This window comes from Ictidomys tridecemlineatus, chromosome 2 (genome assembly GCF_052094955.1).
Source record: "Ictidomys tridecemlineatus isolate mIctTri1 chromosome 2, mIctTri1.hap1, whole genome shotgun sequence".
Lineage (NCBI taxonomy): Eukaryota > Metazoa > Chordata > Mammalia > Rodentia > Sciuridae > Ictidomys > Ictidomys tridecemlineatus.
Window position 1 is genome coordinate 210,354,496 of NC_135478.1, and position 20,061 is coordinate 210,374,556.

Sequence of the window (20,061 nt, forward strand, 5' to 3'; positions counted from 1 at the left end):
CCCAGGGCCTCACACGTGCTAGGCGAGTGCTTTACCGCTGAGCCACAACCGCACCACCCCCCTCATAGATTTTTAAATATTATTTCTAATATCATCTAACCTTTTTTTTAAAGCCAAACTTCTATATATTTTTACACAGCACATTTATACACCTCTTCAATCCCTATTACATCCTGGTGAGGCAGGTATTTTTATTATCTTGCCTGTTTTATAAAGAAAAAACAGACCCAGAGAGATTAAGTAACTTGCCCAAAGTTGAATAGCTTAAAGTTGCAGAGCCCTGTTTGAATCTGTACTTGTGCATTCCAGAACTTGTGTCCTTTTGATGTTTACTCTCATTTGACCCATTTGATGAGGGAAGAAGAAGGTTTTTTGGTGTATTCCTAATGGTAGCCTTCTAGATTTGTTTTTTTCTTTTTATATCCTTTTATTCTGTCTTTGACTGAAAGCTATTGTTCCCCTTGAGTGATGGGTCACTTTTTGGTGACTAACCTTATTTTCATAGGTGTGTTTTTTCTTTTTGATTTTCCTTTTGTCTTTTAAAAGAATAATATCGACTTTTATGTGCTTTCTCCTGTCTGGACTCCATTACCCTATTAAGTCCAAACTGAAAGCAAAATTGCTCCATAGAAGGAACCAGTGATGGAGACTAGTTATTTTCTTTTCAAAACATTTGACCGGCTAACTGAAATATAGAAGCTAGTATAAGAAAAAGAAACAGAAAATTCAGTTTTCAATCTCGTTATTTACCCTGGATTTTAATATTTGTTTATAGGATTTGCTTGGATCTGATGGCTTGTGAAACCACTAGAACCATATAACATTGTTGTTCCACTAGATTTGTTAACAGTAGCTGAATGTACTGTGGCCCTTTTAACCCATTAGGTAAATAAATTCCTTTCTGGGGATTAATTAGTCATGGTTAGAGATGTAATTCATCATGTAAAATACCAGAGCTGTCTTTGTGAAAAATTCTTAGTGATCCAGAAATGTCTCTGTGTCTAGCGTCACTGCAACCTGGTTTATTCTGTTACTCCATGAACTTGACAATAGTTTGTAAATCAATTGTTTTGAGATAGAAATGGAAAAATTGAAAATCAATTATTTTGAGATAGAAATGGAAAAATTGAAAATCAATTGTTTTGAGATAGAAATGGAAAAATTGAAAATCAATTGTTTTGAGATAGAAATGGAAAAATTTTAAGGAGTGATTCAGTATCTTGGAATGCAACTTTAAACCATTTTGTCTTTACTCAGGTTTTTTATTATTTTTATTTTTTATTTTTTGTAGTCCTAAATGGAACCTGGGGCCTTGCACATGCTAGGCAAGTGCTCTACCACAAGAAACACCCCTAGACCAGCTCATGTCTTTTAGCTCATGCTTTAAATCCTCCAGATTCAAGACTGTTACTACTTAAAAAGCTGCTTAGTGCTCTGTGTCCATCTCTAGCTATCCACTCTTTTCCTTGCATGTGTGTTGATTATAGCACAGTTAGGGTACAGTGTGCACCCTAGGAGTTGAAGGCAGGTAAGATAGGATTTTGTAACATCTATAGAAGAAAGAGCATGGGCTTTGGAGTTAAGAATAGGTACATTTTAGTTCCACTCTGGTATCATTAACTGTATGTGTGCAGATTACTTCTCTGAGCCTCTGATTCCCCAGCTGTGAGAAGGGTGATGATACTATCCAACTCACTATTTTGAAGATTGTCTTATTATGTATATAAAATAACAGTTCATTGCCTATTGTATTATAGGCACTCAATAATTTGTACTTGTGCCTCACTTGGACCTTCTTTTTCCAACAGGTAGGACATAGGGATGAACATAAACTTGTGCATTTCATTTTAAAATTTTGCAAGTAGAACATGAATGAGAGCTGGCTCATCAGGGTTTACTGTCAAAGGGGTCAGATTATTTTTGGATTCTATATTTTTAAAAATGCAATGTAGTTTTAGGCTAGATTGTTTGGAATAAAGAGTCTAAACTTTCAGTTTGGAAGTGTGTTGTTAAGTCAGGCAGCTTTCAGTCACGGTGACAAAATAATCGATATAAAAGGAGGAAAGATTTCTGTTGGCTCATGGTTTTAGAGACTTCAATTCTTGGTTACCTGATGTTGCTGAGTTGGGCCTATGGTGATACAAAGCTTTATGGCAGTAGCATGTTGAAGAGGAAGCTTGTTTGCCTCAGGGTAGTCAGTGAAAAGAAAGAGAGGAGGGGCTCTAGCCCCAATGTCTCCTTCTAGAGCATGCCCCCAGTGACCTAACTTTATTCCATTAGGTCCTGGCTCCTAAAGGTTTACCTACCTTCCAATAATGCCACAGGCTAGAGATCCTTCAGTACCTGGCTCTTTGGGGGACATTTCATACCCTAAGCTCTTGGAGTTGTGTTCAGTTCTGGACACATCTTGAAAAACAGGATCGTTAAAGCCCTTATGAGCTGGACTGTGCAGCCAGTGGCCCAGGTTCAAGGTCTGACTGTGCTACTTAAATGCTCTGTGCCTTGAACAAACAACTCAATCTCATCTATCATCTCTTAAAGGAGGTATAATAATGGTACCTACCTGACAGAGTTGTTATCCAGAATATATGAATTATGTTTAAATTACTTAGATTAATGCCTGGCCACAATAAGTTCTATGAGAGTGTTAGCTATTTTGGGGGAACTTCAGAGGATAGCAACAAGGTTTTTGGACTACTTGGAAGAAACTGTATGGAAGAAACAGTTGGAGATGTTGGAGGGGATGTTTTATGGAAGAGAGAATAGGCTTATTTTGTGTTGCTGAAAAAGAATTAGGATAAATGGGTAGAATATTAAAGATGCTTATTTTATTTTGATAAAAGGCTTTATAACAAATAGACCTAAAAATTGCAATGAGTTGCTTTGTAAGCTAGTGAGCTTCACATCACACAAAGGCTTAGAAGATGAAGAGAGGTTCCTAACCTGGCTTGTGGGATGAGCTAGAATGCAGACATTTGTTTTACCCTACTGTCAGTTCAGTTTAAGTGACTAGTTTAAAGTAAGATACCCACACTGAAATTTGCTGGTTTTGCTGGTATGAGTGAGAGCTTTTTCTCTGGAAACTTGCTGCTTCATGAGTTTATGGTCTATCATTCATTCATTTTCCATGTGTTTACTGTGTGAGACATTGTAAATTGTCTCATTTTGCAGAAAAGGAAACAGACCTAAGAAATTAATCCTTACCTTGATGTCATTCAATCCTTAAAGGAATTCGGTGACTTAGGTTTCATTATTGTTCAGGACAGTTCTCCTTGGATCCATTGTTTTTCTGAAGTTCTTGTGAGCAAAGCACTGAGCACCCTTTGTTTTAGATTATCTTGTCAAGGATGTTTGTTTGACAAACAACCTTGAAAGACAGAAATAGCCTGTCCCTCCAGATAAAGGGTAGGCATGTCTTCAGCCCACTATAAAAGATTCAGTTTTCTGCAGGATTCTTCTCCAAGAACTCCCTTTGTGGGGCAGGCATCCATGTGGTCCTGCCTGCCTAATCTCCTTGGGGAGCTGATACAGATTTGCTGATTCTCATGTTGCTTACCATGCTGTGAGTAATAAAGTCTTTAGTCTCTGATAAGTTTTCTCTGGAAGTTTGTATTTTCTGTCAGTAGCAATGGAACTTTGGCAGGCAAACTTGCTAGGTTATAAATAGGATAAAGGCTCAGACTCTTCATAATTCTTGACATTAGGGAAAAGTAGGAGTCAGAGAAGTCTCATACCCAGTGCTAAGTGATCTAGTATTTGGGGTAGTGGGACTTGAACCTTTGTCTCTAGAGATGTACTTCCTATTTTATTCTGGAAAAATGCTGATGTGTTTGCTGTTTCTTCTAAGAGGTTGAGTGTACCTAATTTGAAAATCTGAAATCTGAAGCACTCCCAAATCCTAAACTTTTTGAGCATTGACATGATGCTACAAATGGAATATTCCACACCATGGATCATACACAAAATTATTAATGTATAATCTTAATTTTAGGCTATATAATATAAGGTATATATAAAACACATATTTCATATTTAGACCTGAATCCCCTTCCCAAGATATCTTGTTATTCATATACATACATTACAAAATATGAACTCCAAAGAACTTCTGATCCCAAGCATTTCAACTCCACAAAGGGATACTCAATCCGTGCTACTACTAGTCTCACTATAAAAATAATACCTGACAACTACAACTAATATTTGTTGAGTGATAATTATATACTAGGCTTAGTTTCATCTAATTTAATTCTTACTAATAACCCTATAAGGAAGTATCTTTATTGTCTCCATTTTGTGGATGAGTAAATTGATATGCCATTATCGAAGTCATATGGGAAATAAATGTGGCAGTGCCAGGATTCTTATCCAGGCAGTTTGACTCTGGCAGTTTGGAACATAATCTGCAAACAGACCAGCCTGGGTTTTAAATCTCTGTACTACCCTTATACTCATTGTGTGAGGTAGGGTAAATTAATTTAACCTCTTCAAATTTCAGCTGCTTCCCTGTAAGGGGGGAGGTGGGGAGGTAATAACAGGACCCCCTCAAGAGGGATTCCACATATATTCTATAAAATGCACAACACAGCTGCTTCCTGGCAGCTAGTGAGCCTGTTTAAATATTAGAGTCTATTAATATTTTTATTATCCTACTGCCTTTTTCTCTAATTAAAAAAGAACTTTTTGTGTTTTCATGCTCTCAGATTCTGTAACATAATTTTTTTTGACTAAAGACAAAATGTTATTCTTCCTAGTTTATATCAAGACTCTGAATTTCAAATGTTGAGCATACCTGGCACAACATACCTGGATATTTCTAATACAAATATTTTCTATAAAAATGAAAATAGCAGCAAAAATCCCCTCTGGACCCAATTTACTCTCTAATCTTCATTTTAGTACCCTGTTCTATTTCCTAAATAACTCCTAATGATGCAGTAATATGTTGCTGTGACAGCTGACGCCAGAGAAGGTGTCCTCTTTGGGCCTGACATTTTCCTTCATGGTAATTCTAACTGGTTAAGGTAAACAATGTGAAATGTTTGGCATGTTTCTTTCAAATAGTAGTGGAGAGAAAGAATTATGAAAAGCATTGTCAAGATGGTAGACTTATGCAGTATAGCTTAAAAATCTGTGGCTGTCTGCTGTTCCAAGGGGAAAGGATAGAGTTAAAAATCTAAGAACTCTTACCTTTGGAACAGTTGATAAATTGAAGGCATTTTCTGATTGTGCTTCACTTTAGATTAATAGCCTAGAAGGTTTCAGATTTAAAGAGCAAAGTTATGTATCATAGAAACAACTGGAAGACATGCTCAGCTACTCTGTAACCAAATATTACAAGTAATCTTGGCAGTTCTTTCTGTCTCTGAAACTGTTTCCCCCGAATTTTCCACTTTGATTTACTTTAGTAGTCAAAACTTGTGTGTTATTCTCTACCCCTAAAATAACCTTGGATGTAGTGTGGTATAGAATCACCAGTTTATAGATGAGGAAACAGAATTTGGTATAATAAAGGTAAAGGCCTTCATTCAACTTATAGTTCCCTGGATGTTGATTTCCCGAGTATCTCACACTCTCCTTTGTGGCTTTTGCCTTTTTGTTCATCGCATTTCTTTCACTGCCCGTTTCATGCAGTCCTTGGTCTCTTGGCATGCCTGACACATTTACAGACTTCATTTTGGAGGTTTGGATTGTAGTCAAAGGCTGGTCTCCTGAATTCTCTAAATTGAAAAGGAAGTTTTATATATTGTGTGGCTCATGAATTAAGATCCTTCCTCTGAATGACAGTTTGGAGAAGACTGTTGTACAGTATTTTGCTTGCAAGTATCTAGAAGTAGATTTGTGATTGATTTGCTGACATACCATCTCTGAAAGCAGTTCTAATGATGGACTTATAATTGATTGCATCCATCATTGAGAGCCTAAAATATCCCCCTCCCTAAATTAAAAAAGATAAATGAAATAAACCAGGCTGAATATAGAAGCTGACAAATCTGAGGGAATTTAATGAAACTCTAAATTACCACAGCCAACAGATAAGAGGAAAAGGTGTTTTTTTTTTGTCACTGATTATAATACTAAATTAAAAAAAATTATCCAAGAAAGATAATAGAGGAAATAAAGATCTGTGGCCCATGTATCAAACTAAGTTATTGAAATATTTTTAATAAGTGTAACTATCGCATTCTCTGGTTATTGTTGATTCATATCAATCTTGTTAATGCTGTTTGAAGAAGAGTAACTGCAGGGACTCCTGTTGTATAGCTTAGACTGTTGCTGTTGTAGCATTTTAGAATTAATATAACCTTATTTCCAGGCTGCTGAGGGCTCTGTGAAATTCAGGTCATTGGAATGAACTCTTTAGAAGGTGATTCCTCAATGTAATTTTATCAGTACCCTTTCAGCTGCATATAAAAGAAGATCAACTGAAAGTGACTTAAACAATGGATATTTATTATATCCCTTAAGAAGAAGTCTTGAGGTAAGGTGGCTTCAGGCCTGGCTGCTTCCATGGCCCGGTGACATAATTGTGGTAACTTGGCATTTCTCTTGGCTTTCTCCTCCATGGTTGTAAGGTGGCTGGTGTTTGAGCATCTCAGCTTTTTATAACAATACCTAGGGTTTCTGTTATCCTTCTTCCAAGAAAATGATTTCTATGAATTCTGTATTGACCAAGCTTGTCCCTGATAAGAGAAATGGAATCATTAGGAAGTCTGATTAGCTCAACGTATCAAGAGCTGCCTGGCCTCTCACAGAGTTCATGCCCACCTGCTATCTGATTAAAATAAATTCTAAGGCTAAGGAAACAAGTGAAGGAAAGGGCTCCTTGGATAGATAAGCCCTAAACCCAAGTAGATGGCCTGTTGGAATTTACCATGAAGGAGATGTCATATTTTCCATTACTTCATTTTTCTAGGTGATAAAATGCATGTGCTAGCATATTGACAGAGACGTTTACTTTCTGCAAAAATTATATTCAGCTTGATATATTCTGTCTTTACCAGGACTTTGTCTACCAGTGATGATGTTGAAGACAGAGAAAATGAGAAGGGTCGCCTTGAAGAGGCCTATGAGAAATGTGACCGTGACCTGGATGAACTAATTGTGCAACACTACACAGAACTGACGACAGCCATTCGCACATACCAGAGCATCACAGAGCGCATCACCAACTCCCGAAATAAAATAAAACAGGTAGGCCTCCTCCTTGTCTGGTGACTGTGCCACTTACTTTTAGTACAGGTGTGTGTTTGGAGAGGTGCCATGGCAATGGCTAATGGTCCTTAACAAGTGATTCATGATGACAGTTTCAAGGGTTCTGCAGGTGTCTAGAAAGCCTGCCTGATTAAGACCACGGAGAATATCCTGGGCTTGTCCTTCCATCCTCTTTGTCTCCTTGGTTTCTGCAGTGTGAAGTGGCATAAGAAGGTGGCCTCAACTTGAGGAAGACTGCAAAGAATCTGAACCAGAGGAGAGCTCTTTTCAGACTCCAGGGCTTCTTACTATCAGAGGCTCCATCACAGTGTATTTAATGTGCTCATATCCTGTTTTTTACACATTTGGGTATGCTGCTATAGCAATTAGAAAACATTTTTTTGGTTTTATGAAATTTTGGCTTTGAGTATGTCACATAATTGGAAGTTAGTTGTGATTTATCTGCAGTTGTGTGAATTCTTGGTATTTTTGTGAAGAAAAGGAAATCTAATATACAAATTAAACAGGATGAAATGTTTATGAAAAACAATTTTTGAATATCACACTTGGATGTGATGAACTGGTATTAACTTTTATTTTGTAATTTTGTTGTTTGGAACTGTTTCTTTTTCATCTCTGTTTCCCACCCCCTTTTTTAATGATAAGTCTTTGAAAAGCTCTTGGTTCCTGGTTATCTGCCTGAGGTACTTAAGTGATAAAGTGAGTTCATAATGGGCATTTTTTTTGTTTGTCAAGGGATGAACTGATAAAGTAAGGGTTGTGTATTGTAACTTTATAATTGTATTGTTCTTGGCTGTGTGTGTGTGTGTGTGTGTGTGTGTGTGTGTGTGTGTTTGTGTGTGTTTCAGTGCTGGGGATTAAAGCCAGGACCTCACATGTGCCAGGCAAGTGCTCTACCAGTGAATTATACCTCAACCCCTCTTGCTGTCTGTTTTTAAGATCACTCCTTAAATACCTTTTTTATACTATATTTTGATGAGTAACAATAATTTCTACCCTTACTGAACATTGATTCTTTGTCATAAATGGTTGTGTTTATTTTCTTGTCAAATTTAGAATTTGAACTCTATAGTCTCCCTGAATATGAAGTTTTGCTGCTGATTTTCAGGCAGTTTTTAAGCACTAAAATCCCTTTTAAATTAAAAAACAAGTGATATTTTGCAGATATCAAAACATTAAGCATAGCAAACATTAAGGGGCACTGCTTTCTACTTATTTGGAGTTGGAGTGAGCCATCCAGAGCATCATGCTTGGTGGTGTCCTTAGCATTTGGCTACTGCCCTTCAGGCACCACTGGGGGATCAGTCTCAGATTCACAGCCCTATGCTAGAGATTGGTAGCGGACTCCCCGACTTGAATCTACCCAGAATGGCTGTGTTTAGGGTATTCTCACATGCTTTATTTCCTGTTCTTTAGACCTTATCTTATGATTTTGTAAGCAGATACATAAATTATCCTTCCAAGAATATTATTGGTATATGATTTGCAACCTCTCAGAGTCTAGTTTCAGAATCATTTAGCTCTTAACCTTTTTTGAATAAATGTACTGACCTCTTTACGTTTTAAAAATAACTGGGGGGGCTGGGGATGTGGCTCAAGCGGTAGTGTGCTCGCCTGGCGTGCGTGTGGCCCGGGTTCGATCCTCAGCACCACATACAAACAAAGATGTTATGTCCGCCAAAAACTAAAAATAAATATTAAAATTCTCTCTCTTCTCTTTCTCTCTCTCTCTCACTCTCTCTTTAAAAAAAATAAAAATAACTGGGCATTTTGGAAAGGAATACTATAATTCTTAGCCTTCACAAGTGGTTGAGTTCATTCTATGGATTTGTCTGTGAGACTAGGTAAAGCTATAGATCAGTTGCTGTAGATTTAAAATAAACTGTAGTCCACTTTGACCCAATATACTAAGCTCAAGAAGGGTCAGAAAATGAATGTATAGAGCTGCTGACCTTCTGGCTTTGCCTCGGGTAATCACAGCAAGGGTGAAGGACCTTTTGGTATTTGTATTTTCTGATTAGTTTGGTTGACTGAATGGACTCTGTCCTAATCTCAAGGGAAGCACCAGCATTGCTTTCTGCTTTGCTCCCTACCATTCTGAGTCGATAGCATCTTTGCTGCAAACAAAGAGTGTTCACCTGGTACTGAAAAGGGCCTCATCTTGAGGACTGCACATTTGTTTTAGTAGCCACAGTCTTCTTACCTTCCTCATTTTTGATATACTGTGGTTCTGAGCAAAAGGAAACAAACAAAAGAAACCTTTCTTGTATCAGACAGTAAATGTCATATAACTCAGTCTTCAGAATTAGCTTCAATATTGGGAAGAGGAAAAAAAGGAACTAAAACTCTTTGCAAAAAAAGCCTTTAATAATTGATTAATAGTAGAAGAAAAATGTTGGGGAAAAATGAGAGTGAATATGTTTTTATTGCATAATTTGACAATTTTGTACCATGAAATTTTTGTCTGTCCATTTCTTATCACCAAGGAAACAGTGATATTTCTTATCTTTCCTTGTCATTTTTGGTTTTTAATTGCATTTTGGATTGCATATAAAATATAGGTATGCATTTTTTGAATTAAAAATGTGAATGATTCAATCATCTGTGGGGTGCTTTATTTTAGAGCCAAGCAAGATGTGGCGAAGTATAGACTGAGTTGAGATTTTCTTTCTGTTCTGTACCAAAATATAATGAGGATTCATTCAACATATGTGTTGAGTGCTGGATCTGTTCTAAGTCTGTTCTAGGATCTGGGGCTATACAAGTGGAAAACACTAGTTCCTGACCATGTCATGGAGCTTCCATGTGAATGGGAGGAGGCAAGAAATAAGCAAATAGATTATATTTATCAACACTTATTTAATCTCTGTATCTTCAGTGTCTGTCTTGGACTGAGAGCATTTTTCTAGGCTCTGGGGTATTAAAGTGATGAAAACAGACACAAATTCTTGTTCTTGTGGAGTTTACATACTAGTCCACATTGTAATCAAGAGAGAGAGACTGAAAACTAATAAATAAGTAAACAGATGGAATAATAGATGGTAACAAATGCTGTGCAAAAAAAGGAAAAAAAAAAGAAAGGGAAAGTAGGAAACTGCTCTTTTAATTGCATAAGTCAGGGAAGCTTCACTGAGGTTACAGTTGAGCCAACATCTAAAGGGGTGAGAGAGAGGGTGGGAACTGTAGTAGAGTCATGGTTAGAAGTTTGGAGGAGCAGCAAAGAGGCCAGTGAGGCTGGAGCAAATGGAGGAGTCCAGGAAGCAGCAGGAGAGAGATGAGAGAGTGGGTGGGTGAGGTGTGGCACAGAGGACCAAGGCCTACAGGACCTTGTAGGTCGTTAAAAGAATTCTGATTTTTAACTTTCAATAGGGTGGGAAACCATTGTAAAGTTTTGAGCATAAGAATGACATAATGTGACTCGTATTTTTCTTAGAACTGCTATTGGTCTAGGACTAGGTTTTAGTGGGGACTAAGACAGATGCAGATGTTTTGCATCTGTCTTAGTCCCCACTCATGATGCATTGCTACCTTCTAAAACTTGAGACCATGCAACTGTTTACAGTTTTCTTTCTTTCTTTCCTTCCTTCCTTCTTTCTTTCTGTACTGGGAATTGAATCCAGAGGTGCTTTTACCATTAAGCCACATTCCCAGCCCTTTTATTTCTTTATTTTTTATTTTTCAATATTTATATAGAAATGTTTTCTAGATTTAAAAACTTGTACAAATAAAATACCCTGTATGATTGACAAGGCCAAATAATTCGAGTAATAAGCAGAATACTTGGGAAGTTCTGTTACTTTGAATACATTGTAAAACTGGTCAAAATGAGATATTATTACATTAGATAATTTCAGAATCCAGAAATTCTGCCAGTGTCTCATTATGACTGTCTAATATAGCAGAAGTAACACAAAACTAGATGAATATGAGTTGATACAACTTGGAGACTTGTAGGTATTTGAATCTGAGCATTTCTTTGTAGTGTACTTGGTGGTAAGATAACTCAGATTTCTTTTTTTTTTAAAAAAAAATTTTAAAAATATTTTTTAGTTGTAAATGGACACAATACCTTTAATTATTTATCTTTATGTGGTGTTAAGAGTTGAACCAGTTCCCCACCCGTGCTAGGTGAGTGCTCTACCATGAGCCACAACTCCAACCCCTAACTCAGATTTCTTTAGGATGAGTTAGTCTGTTGCTTATCACAGGAGCAATGTAGGCTGAAGGGAGAACACAGAGATCCAGTTCTGTTGTGATGTACACTTAACCTCTGCCCCCACCCCCCCCCTTTTTTTTTTTTTTTGGTACTGGGGATTGAACGGGGTTCTTGACCACTGAGCCACATCCCCAGCCCTATTTTGTATTTTATTTAGAGACAGGGGCTCACTGAGTTGCTTAGTGCCTCACCATTGCTGAGGCTGTCTTTGAACTTGAAGTCCTCCTGTCTCGGCCTCCCGAGCCACTAGGATTACAGGTATACGCCACTGCACCTGGCTTTCACCCCATTTTTGACTGCCCTCTTAGTACTAGATCAAGATGTAAAGTCTGTTTTTGCTGCCTGTAACTAGAAATAGCTATATGTGATAATCAAGTGAAGTCGTTAGGGCCTAATTATTCGGTAATACAATGCTCATTACTTAACATGTACAGAAAATAACTTTGGCTTTTATATTAAAGTATACTTTGAGAGGTGGAATTAGAATGAAGAATTGCCTTAATTAAAACTAGGAGTATCATAGTGCAACAAGATGGTTTTTGTAGCCCAAATATAAGATGGAAATTCCTACCTGCTTGTATAAAAAGGAAAAAAGCCTTCAGCTTTCTAGAAATAGTGATGGTAAATAGTAGGCAGTAATGAGATATTATAATTTAAAAACAGACCAGTAGTCCGCAGTACATTAGTGTAGTAATAAGAACCATGAGGTAATCCTTGCATGAAGTTCAACTGTACCCAAATTCAGACGCTCAAAAGGAGATATTGCCCTGGGATAGGGTTGTGGTGAGCCTCTCAGAGAATTTAAGATATTAGAATGTCAGCTGAAAAAAACTAAGTGTAATTTTTAAATGACCTATAGTTCCAAAGGGCTTTTAAACAGAACAGTGAGTGGTGTTTCTGAAGTTTGTCTTTCTAGGCACTTTCTATAAAATTTCATGGAAAAAGTTGGGCTGGATACTTTCAACAGGTGAATACCCATAGAAAAGTGCTTATATGTAGAATTACTTTCACTGCCAAAGCGGGGTGGAAATGGTATTTTGTACTTTTAGAATTAAGAGTAATATTGATTTATATTAATCTTCAATGACCATCTCTTGTTCATAGGGCACTTTCAGGATCTTTGTGGTCTACAGGTTTGATGAGTTCCTTGCTCATTTGGTGCACCTTATTGCAGATAATATGCACACTTAGAGGTGCACCCTCCCTTTTATACTCAAGAGGGGCTGATGGATACAGGCACAGAGAAAATGCTGGAAGATTATAACATTTAAATTATGGAATTAGAAAAGTACTGAATTAGGATTAAAGGGACATATTTTAACATATGTCATATTTGACATATTCCTTGGCTTATGTGATTATATCCGGATAAACCTATTGTAAATTGAAAATACCATAAATAAAAAATGCATTTAGTACATGCCTTCTACTGAACATTCGAGCTTGTTATAGCGCAGTGTGGAGTATTGGCTGTTTATCCTTGTGATCACATGGCTTGCATCTTGCTGCTGCTTCCAGGAATCACCAGAGGATCATATAGCATATGGCTAGTCTGATAAATGATCAAAATCAAAGTATACCTTCTCCTGAGGGTGTGTCACTTTTACACTATTGTGAATTTGAAGCATGATAAGTTGGGGACTGTATACACGCTAGGGGGATTGCTGTATCATCTGGTAGTTAGTTGTATTTTAATTTTTTGAGAAACTGCCATACTATTTTTTTATAATGGCTGTAGTCCCCATCTTTGTCTAGATCTAATTTAGATATACTAGAAGCATGTATTTTGAGAGTATAGTTCAGTGAATTTGGCAAGTGTGTATATCCTTGAACATGTTACCATTGCCCTAGAGTGTTCTCTACTGCCTCTATGCAGTCGCTTCTTTCCCATATCTTGTTACAAGCTACTATGAATTTGAAATTGGATTCGGTTTTTGCCTGTTCTAGAACTTTATACTTTATACCTTCTTTTGCATCTGGATTCTTATGCTTACATTGTTTTACCACTGAACTACCCCAACTCTTTAACAAAAATTATTATTATTTATTTGAGACTGGGTCTTGCTAAGTTGCTGAGTTTCTTGTTAAATTGCCCAGGCTGGACTGGAATTTGTGATTCCATTTTCTCAGCCTCCCAGTCACTAGGATTTTAGGCATCTACTACTATCCCTGGTTTATCATCATCTTCTTCTTCTCCTCCTTTTTCTCCTCCTCTTCCTCCTCCTCCTCCTTATTATTATTATTTTGCTACTGTGAATTAAACCCAGGGCACTCTACCACTGAGCTACATCCCCAGCCCTTTTTGTTTTTTTATTTTGAGATAAGTAGAAGAAGGTAGAAGGTCTAGAGGTGCTGAAGAGCATGCTGTCCTTTGACTTTGAGCTCTCCAATCGCTGAGGCTGGCCTTGAACTTGTGATCCTCCTGCCTTGGCTTTCTGAGTTGCTGGGTTTGTAAACATGCACCCCCATGTCTTGCTTATCATGTAGTTTTGAGATTCTTTTTGATTCTTCTTCTTTTTTTAATTGCTGACTAGCTCCCAGTTTTAAAATAATAGTTCTTTTTAATTGTGATGTACAAATATAAAAGCTGAAGACTCTGGATAATTTGTAATAAAAGTTATTGTGGCTTATGTTTGCACCCGTGTTACCTCAGTTTAGGGAATAATTTTGGTGATGTTCATTTTCTGCACAGTCTGATGCCTATGTTGCCTTCTGCCCACCTGTCCTGAAAAGTTCTGCCTTTCACTTTTCCTTCCAGGTAGTGTGAAGAAGTAAAAAGTGAGGGAATGACATTGTATATATGCTAGTGTGAAATGCCATAATGGTCTTTTCCCAATCATACAAGAGTTTGCCAAATTTTACTGATAGTTTGTTAATTTATCATGAGCCTATTTGAGTGTTGTATGACATAAAATTTATCAGGAGCCTAGTTGAGTGTTGTATGACATAAAATTTATTTTTTCTACTTCCATGGTGACCACACAGAAGAAAAAGCTGAGACTAAGAGAACCAAGGATATGAGTAGAATATCAGAAGTCCATTTGTGAAAAGATTTTAACTAAGTTAAAAAGAGTTTAATATCTGAAGTTCTTAATCCAGCAACCAATAACTTCAAGAGTCAGAAATGGCCTTGAGATAGATGTTTAAAAGTCAAAACCAGAAATGGTGATAGATGCCAGGATTCTCCTACTTTATCCTACCACATTTCAAGTTCCAGTGCTTCAGAGGCATTGACTAGTCACTCTTCTAATCCACAGGCCCCACAGGTCTTTCTGTTTTTATTAGTTTGCTCACATTATTTTTTCTTGCATTTTCTCTTTGGGATCTTCTATGTTGACTTTTAGCTATGGAGGATGAGGACTTAGTCCTTCCTCCTTTCCCCAGCCTATTACATCTTCCTCCTTCATTCTCTCTAAATATAGAAGTTGTATCTTGGTTTTGGTTAAATTATCAGTGCTTACCTTGTTAGAACTACATAAATATTTACTTTCAAGTTGCACACAGTAATTACATTTTCTCTTGTGCAGTTTTGTTGCTGTTTTTGTTTTCTCTGGAATTATCGAATGGATACTCCTGTTGCCTGAGTTCTATAATAGTTTTACCCTTTCCTGGATCCCATGTTTCTTTTCTTCTGTTTGTCTCCTGTATTGGGAGAGCACATTGTTTAGAAATGTGCTGGGGCCTGGTACATGTAATATTCACTTTTCGAGAGCTTGCATGTCTGAAAATGTGTTTATTCTTTCCTCATGTTGGATTGATTGTTTTTCTGGGAAAGAATCCTCTCTCAGAATTTTGAAGGTATAATATTCCTTTGTATTATAGCTTTTAGTCTTGCAGTTGAGAACAGTCTGATGTCATTCTGATTTTCACACCTTTGTGTAGGTCCTGCTTTCTCCTTTTCCTTTGGAAAGCTTTTAGATTGTTTCTTTATCCCTGGTGTTCTTAGACTTCAGGATGATGTGTCCTGGGTGCGGTCTTTTCTCACTCCATTCCCCTGAGCACTTGATGTGCGTTTTCAGTTTGAGAACTCATGTTTTTTGTTCTGGGAAAATTTTTAGTGAAATTTTATTAGCCTTTTCTCCACTATTCTCATTTTCCTCTTCCTGGAACTCCTGGACTTTTAGGCCAATCTTCTCATTTTCTTTTATCTCTTACCTGTTGTTTGTGTATGTTTATATATGTTTCTGTTTGCAGAGTTCTTCAAGAATGTCTTCCATCCTTTCTATTAAATTTAAAAATTTCTGTAATTAAATTTCTAAGAGTTGTTTTTCATTTTCTAAAAATTTTTGTAGCACCTGTCTTGTTTTGCTGTTTTATGTAATAATGTCTCTTATTTTTCTTCAGGCTGTTAATTATAGCTTTTTTTTTTTTTTAAATTCTGTTTCCTGCATAGTTTCTATTTCCCACTCCTTTCAGTACTTCTTTCTTTTTGCTTGTTTAGATGCTTGTCTGTCCATTCTACATGCTTTCCTTGAATGGTGACCATTTGTCTGCAAGAGGGAGGGAGCTGGTTAGAAGCACAGAACATATTCTGGGGTTTGTGCTCGATGATTGGGCAGGTACTTGGTGGTTTCTTCAGTGAAACCTTAGTTGTCACTATTAGACAGGACTTTTTACTTGGACTGGGACATTTTCCTGGGAAAATCATAAATTTTCCTGTGTTGGGGTTGAAAGTTGAGCTGCTCCTGTTAATTAGAGCCAGATCCCTGAAGAAGGTAGAGGGTCCAGAGGTGCTGAGGAGCATGCTGTCCAATAGGCTCTCTATCCAGCATTCATGCCTTCCCCTCAGCCTGGTTCAAATCCTTTCTAATTCAGTCTCTCCAGAATGGCCAGTGTGAGGGAAAGGAATTACCTGTCTGGATAGCTTGATGGGAGTTTGGCCCTCTAAGTACTCCTACAGAAAGTTGTAACGCTGAACTTCTGCCTTCTGAATACCTGGTGCCTTTTTTCATTGGTACAAACTCTCAGTCCAGGCTGAGGTGTTCAGATTTCTCTGGTTTGCTAATTCAGTTGCCCACACCATCCATCTTCTAGAATTCTGTTGCTATCTCTTATTTGAGGTTACTTCCTCTCTTCTCTTTTCTTGATGTTCTTTGCTTAAGAAAGAATTTCTTTGCCTTTACTTTGGTGAGATTGCAGGAAGGAATAAGATAATGGGAGCCATTTCTGTAAGATTTTTCAAGGGGTCTGTAACCCCTCACCCCATGCCTACCATTCTACCAAGCCTATCTTGGGACATCACAAAGTTTTCTTACTCAAGAAATCTTTGTTTTTAAACATGGGAGAGTATCATATAAATATGATTTAGGTGTTACAGAAATGGATTAGGATCTTCCTCAAGAAACATTTTAATCTTAGCATTCTTTCTTCATATATTCTGTGCTTATTAGAAAAATGTGGAAATTTAGTTTGTAACCACAGAATTAGAGGGTCAGTGAATATGCACATGAACACACACCAAATATTGCAGAAGAGGAATACAGATTTTTTAGTTGTCAAAAACATGGCAGATATTCCAGGGTAATGAAAATGCCTCATCTTGATGAAGGTTTGGTTATATAACCGTATGCATTTGCCTAAACTCATCTCATGGTACACTTGAGATGTAGTCAGGCATAAAAATTTTAGCTCAAACAAACCAGAGACAAAACTATAAATACATACTGAATTTTAATTTAAATAAAATATATGAGGATTGTTAAAAGTATATGAAAGCAGTTTTGTGAATGGTCAAAGGTCATGATTAAATTTTTTTTTCCATGTTGTAAGAAATCAGGGCACAAAATAAAGACTTACTCTTCATCATTACCCTAGGTACATGTATGACTGCACATATGGTGTGACACTACATTGTGTACAACCAGAGAAATATAAAGTTGTGTTGCAATTGTGCACAATGAATCAAAATGCATTCAGCTGTCATATGTGCCTAATTGAAATAAATAAATCAATTAAAAAACCCTTACTCTTACCATGTGTATTGTGAGTCTCCCCCTCATTCCACTCCTTGCCCTTTAATTTTGTCGTGTTGTGCCTATGCTAGTCAGGACACTGGACAGACCTTCAGAATGCTGGAGATTGTCTTATTTAATATCTGATTTTCAGACTATAAAGGCAAAAAATCCTTGGTATGTTCTTTAATTTTAAGATTATATCTGGATATGCTTACTCTTTTTTAGAAGTGGGTTATTTTTATTGTAGGCAATTGAGAAGAGTGCTCAGCTCCTTACTTGTAAATTTGCTTAACGTTGTAGAGTTAGAAGCATGGACCAAGTGACCTATCAGCTAAATCAGACATCTTCAAGGAGGATTGGAGAAGGAATAATGGCTTTGGACTTACATTGACTATTCCCTTTTTATATATATTAACATTTATGTTGTGCTTTATATTTTCAGAGTGCTTTATATTTGTAGTAATTATTTCTAGATTCATTCAAAGGTATGTTAGGAGTAGTTTTCTCATTTCATGGTAGAGAAAATACAGGCTCAAAAAGGTAGAGATGCACCCAAGTGAGTCAGTGTCAAAACCAGGATTGGAATTTTGTAAGCAGACCAACCAAGGGAAATAAGTGGGAGTGGGAATTAGAAACTGTTTTGCATAGTGGAACCACTGAGGAATGCTAACTAGATTATGGGTTTAGACTGGCTCAAGACTGGATCTGTTTTATTGTAGGTAAAAGAGAATCTTCTTTCGTGCAAGATGTTACTGCACTGCAAACGAGATGAACTTCGGAAACTGTGGATTGAAGGAATTGAACACAAGCATGTCCTGAACCTGCTAGATGAAATCGAGAACATCAAGCAAGTACCTCAAAAGCTGGAACAGTGCATGGCCAGCAAGCACTATCTCAGTGCCACTGACATGCTGGTAAGAGAACAACCTGTTCTGAGGGTCATTTCTGCTAAGATAAATTATCTTAAAAGTACCCTTTTTTGTTTCCTGTGAATTCTGTAATGTATGCAGCACATTACAAAGTGCCTTCTTAGTATTCACTAGCCCTCACACGTGAACCCCGGCTGGTTCTTTTCCTAATTTCAGTGTTTGAAATGGTAGATGATTGTTATTTATGTATTTTCTACCTTTGGAACAATAGCCAGAATATAATGGAAAGAAACCAGTATTTAAATCATGTTGGAATGGTAATGAGAGGTGTTCTTTTTGCTTTAGAGGAAGATAATGAATCTCATTTTAAGGAATAAAATCTGTATGACATAGAACTTACAAAGATTTATAAACCCTGTTCTCCACAAAGTCTTTAAGGAATTTTTACATTAGGGCTTTTTTTTTTTTTAATTTTCAATTGATAAGAAAGAAAATAATTTTTTTGAGATGATTCCTAGAAGTTACCTTGTTAAACAGAAGCCCTTTACAACTTAGCTTTTAGCCTCTATCATAGTCCATTAAGTTCTGCTATTTTTTTTTTTTTTTTGGTGGGGGGTACTAGGGATTGAATTCAGGAGCACTCGACTACTGAGCCATATCCCCAGCCCTATTTTGCATTTTTTTTTTTTTTTTTTTTTAATGGACAGGGTTGCACTGAGTTACTTAGTGCCTTGCTTTTGCTGAGGCTGGCTTTGAACTCGAGATCCTCCTACTTCAGGCTCTGGAGCCTCTGGGATTATAGGCGTGCACCACTGCGCCCGGCTAAGTTTTGCTGTTTTTTGACTGTATGAAAGTTCTGAGGAGATAGTGGTTGTTGGTGAGTGGCAAACAGATGAATGAAAAATAGAAATGCAGATTTTGCTCCCAAGTAATCTAATTTTCCAGGGCCTGTGGCTCTTACAGAGGGCTGCTCTATCTTCTGCCCATTCTACGTGTAAACACCCACTTTTACTGCTCAAAGTTGGCTGAGGACTACAGAAGTTCTCAGCAGCAGATTGACTGCATTTACTTTTTTTTTTTTCCCTCATGAAGTGAAACCCTTTTTCTTTTTTGTTTTATCAGATAACTTTCACTGTTACACTGGAAAAAAAAATCCCTAAAGGAAATTGGTGGGAATTTGAAGGCAATGTTCTAAATGGTTCCAACTAATTTAGACTCCCAAGAAGGGTTTTGCTAAAAGTGTTTCATAAGTTTTTAAGGTACTGTCATAACCAAAGTTTGAGAAGTGCTATCATATATTAAAACCTGGTTCTGAATGGACTGCCTGGTCAATTTCCACAGGGGAAAAAGGTTAATAGTGGTTTGCTCTGGGGAGTGGCAAGAGAATTGTTTGTTTCCAGCATCTTATTTAAAGTGACATCTTAATAATGACTCTAGGTTGTCTGACAGAAAAAAATTACTTTTCAGTTTTAGTGTTGGTTAATGCATAGTTGTGCTAAATTATTAAGAAACAGCAATTGCAATAGATAAATTCATACATATTTGCGAGGCATATATGCATCCATTTGCATCATGATTATTTGGAAGTAGGCCTGCATTTATGTAAGTGCCATATATTGAAATAGTTGCTATATTTCTGGGTTATGTTCATTTTAGGATTTCAAATTTTTGTTTTTTGGTCTTATTACTCAAGGGCTAATTTATTTACTTAAAGGCTAATGAATTATGGATATACCCCCCTCCTCCTTTTTGACATATTTTCCTTCAGGACTTCATTATATAACTTCATTAAATTATTGGTCATAAG

At 36.9% G+C, this 20,061-nt stretch overlaps 1 protein-coding gene across 2 annotated transcripts in view; it reads left to right on the plus strand.

The window, feature by feature from the left end:
- The window catches only part of Exoc4 (exocyst complex component 4), a 782,658-nt gene that overhangs the window by 13,122 nt on the left and 749,475 nt on the right, over positions 1–20,061 (plus strand). The window contains exons 1-3 of one of the 2 annotated variants that reach the window (XM_078040566.1): positions 3,443–3,562; positions 7,005–7,194; positions 18,105–18,299. In XM_078040566.1, the coding sequence (XP_077896692.1) occupies positions 3,546–3,562; positions 7,005–7,194; positions 18,105–18,299 (402 nt within the window). In that variant the 5' untranslated portion in view covers positions 3,443–3,545. Of the gene's footprint in view, positions 1–3,442; positions 3,563–7,004; positions 7,195–18,104; positions 18,300–20,061 lie in introns of those variants that run through there. The other variant, XM_078040565.1, reaches the window with a different exon arrangement.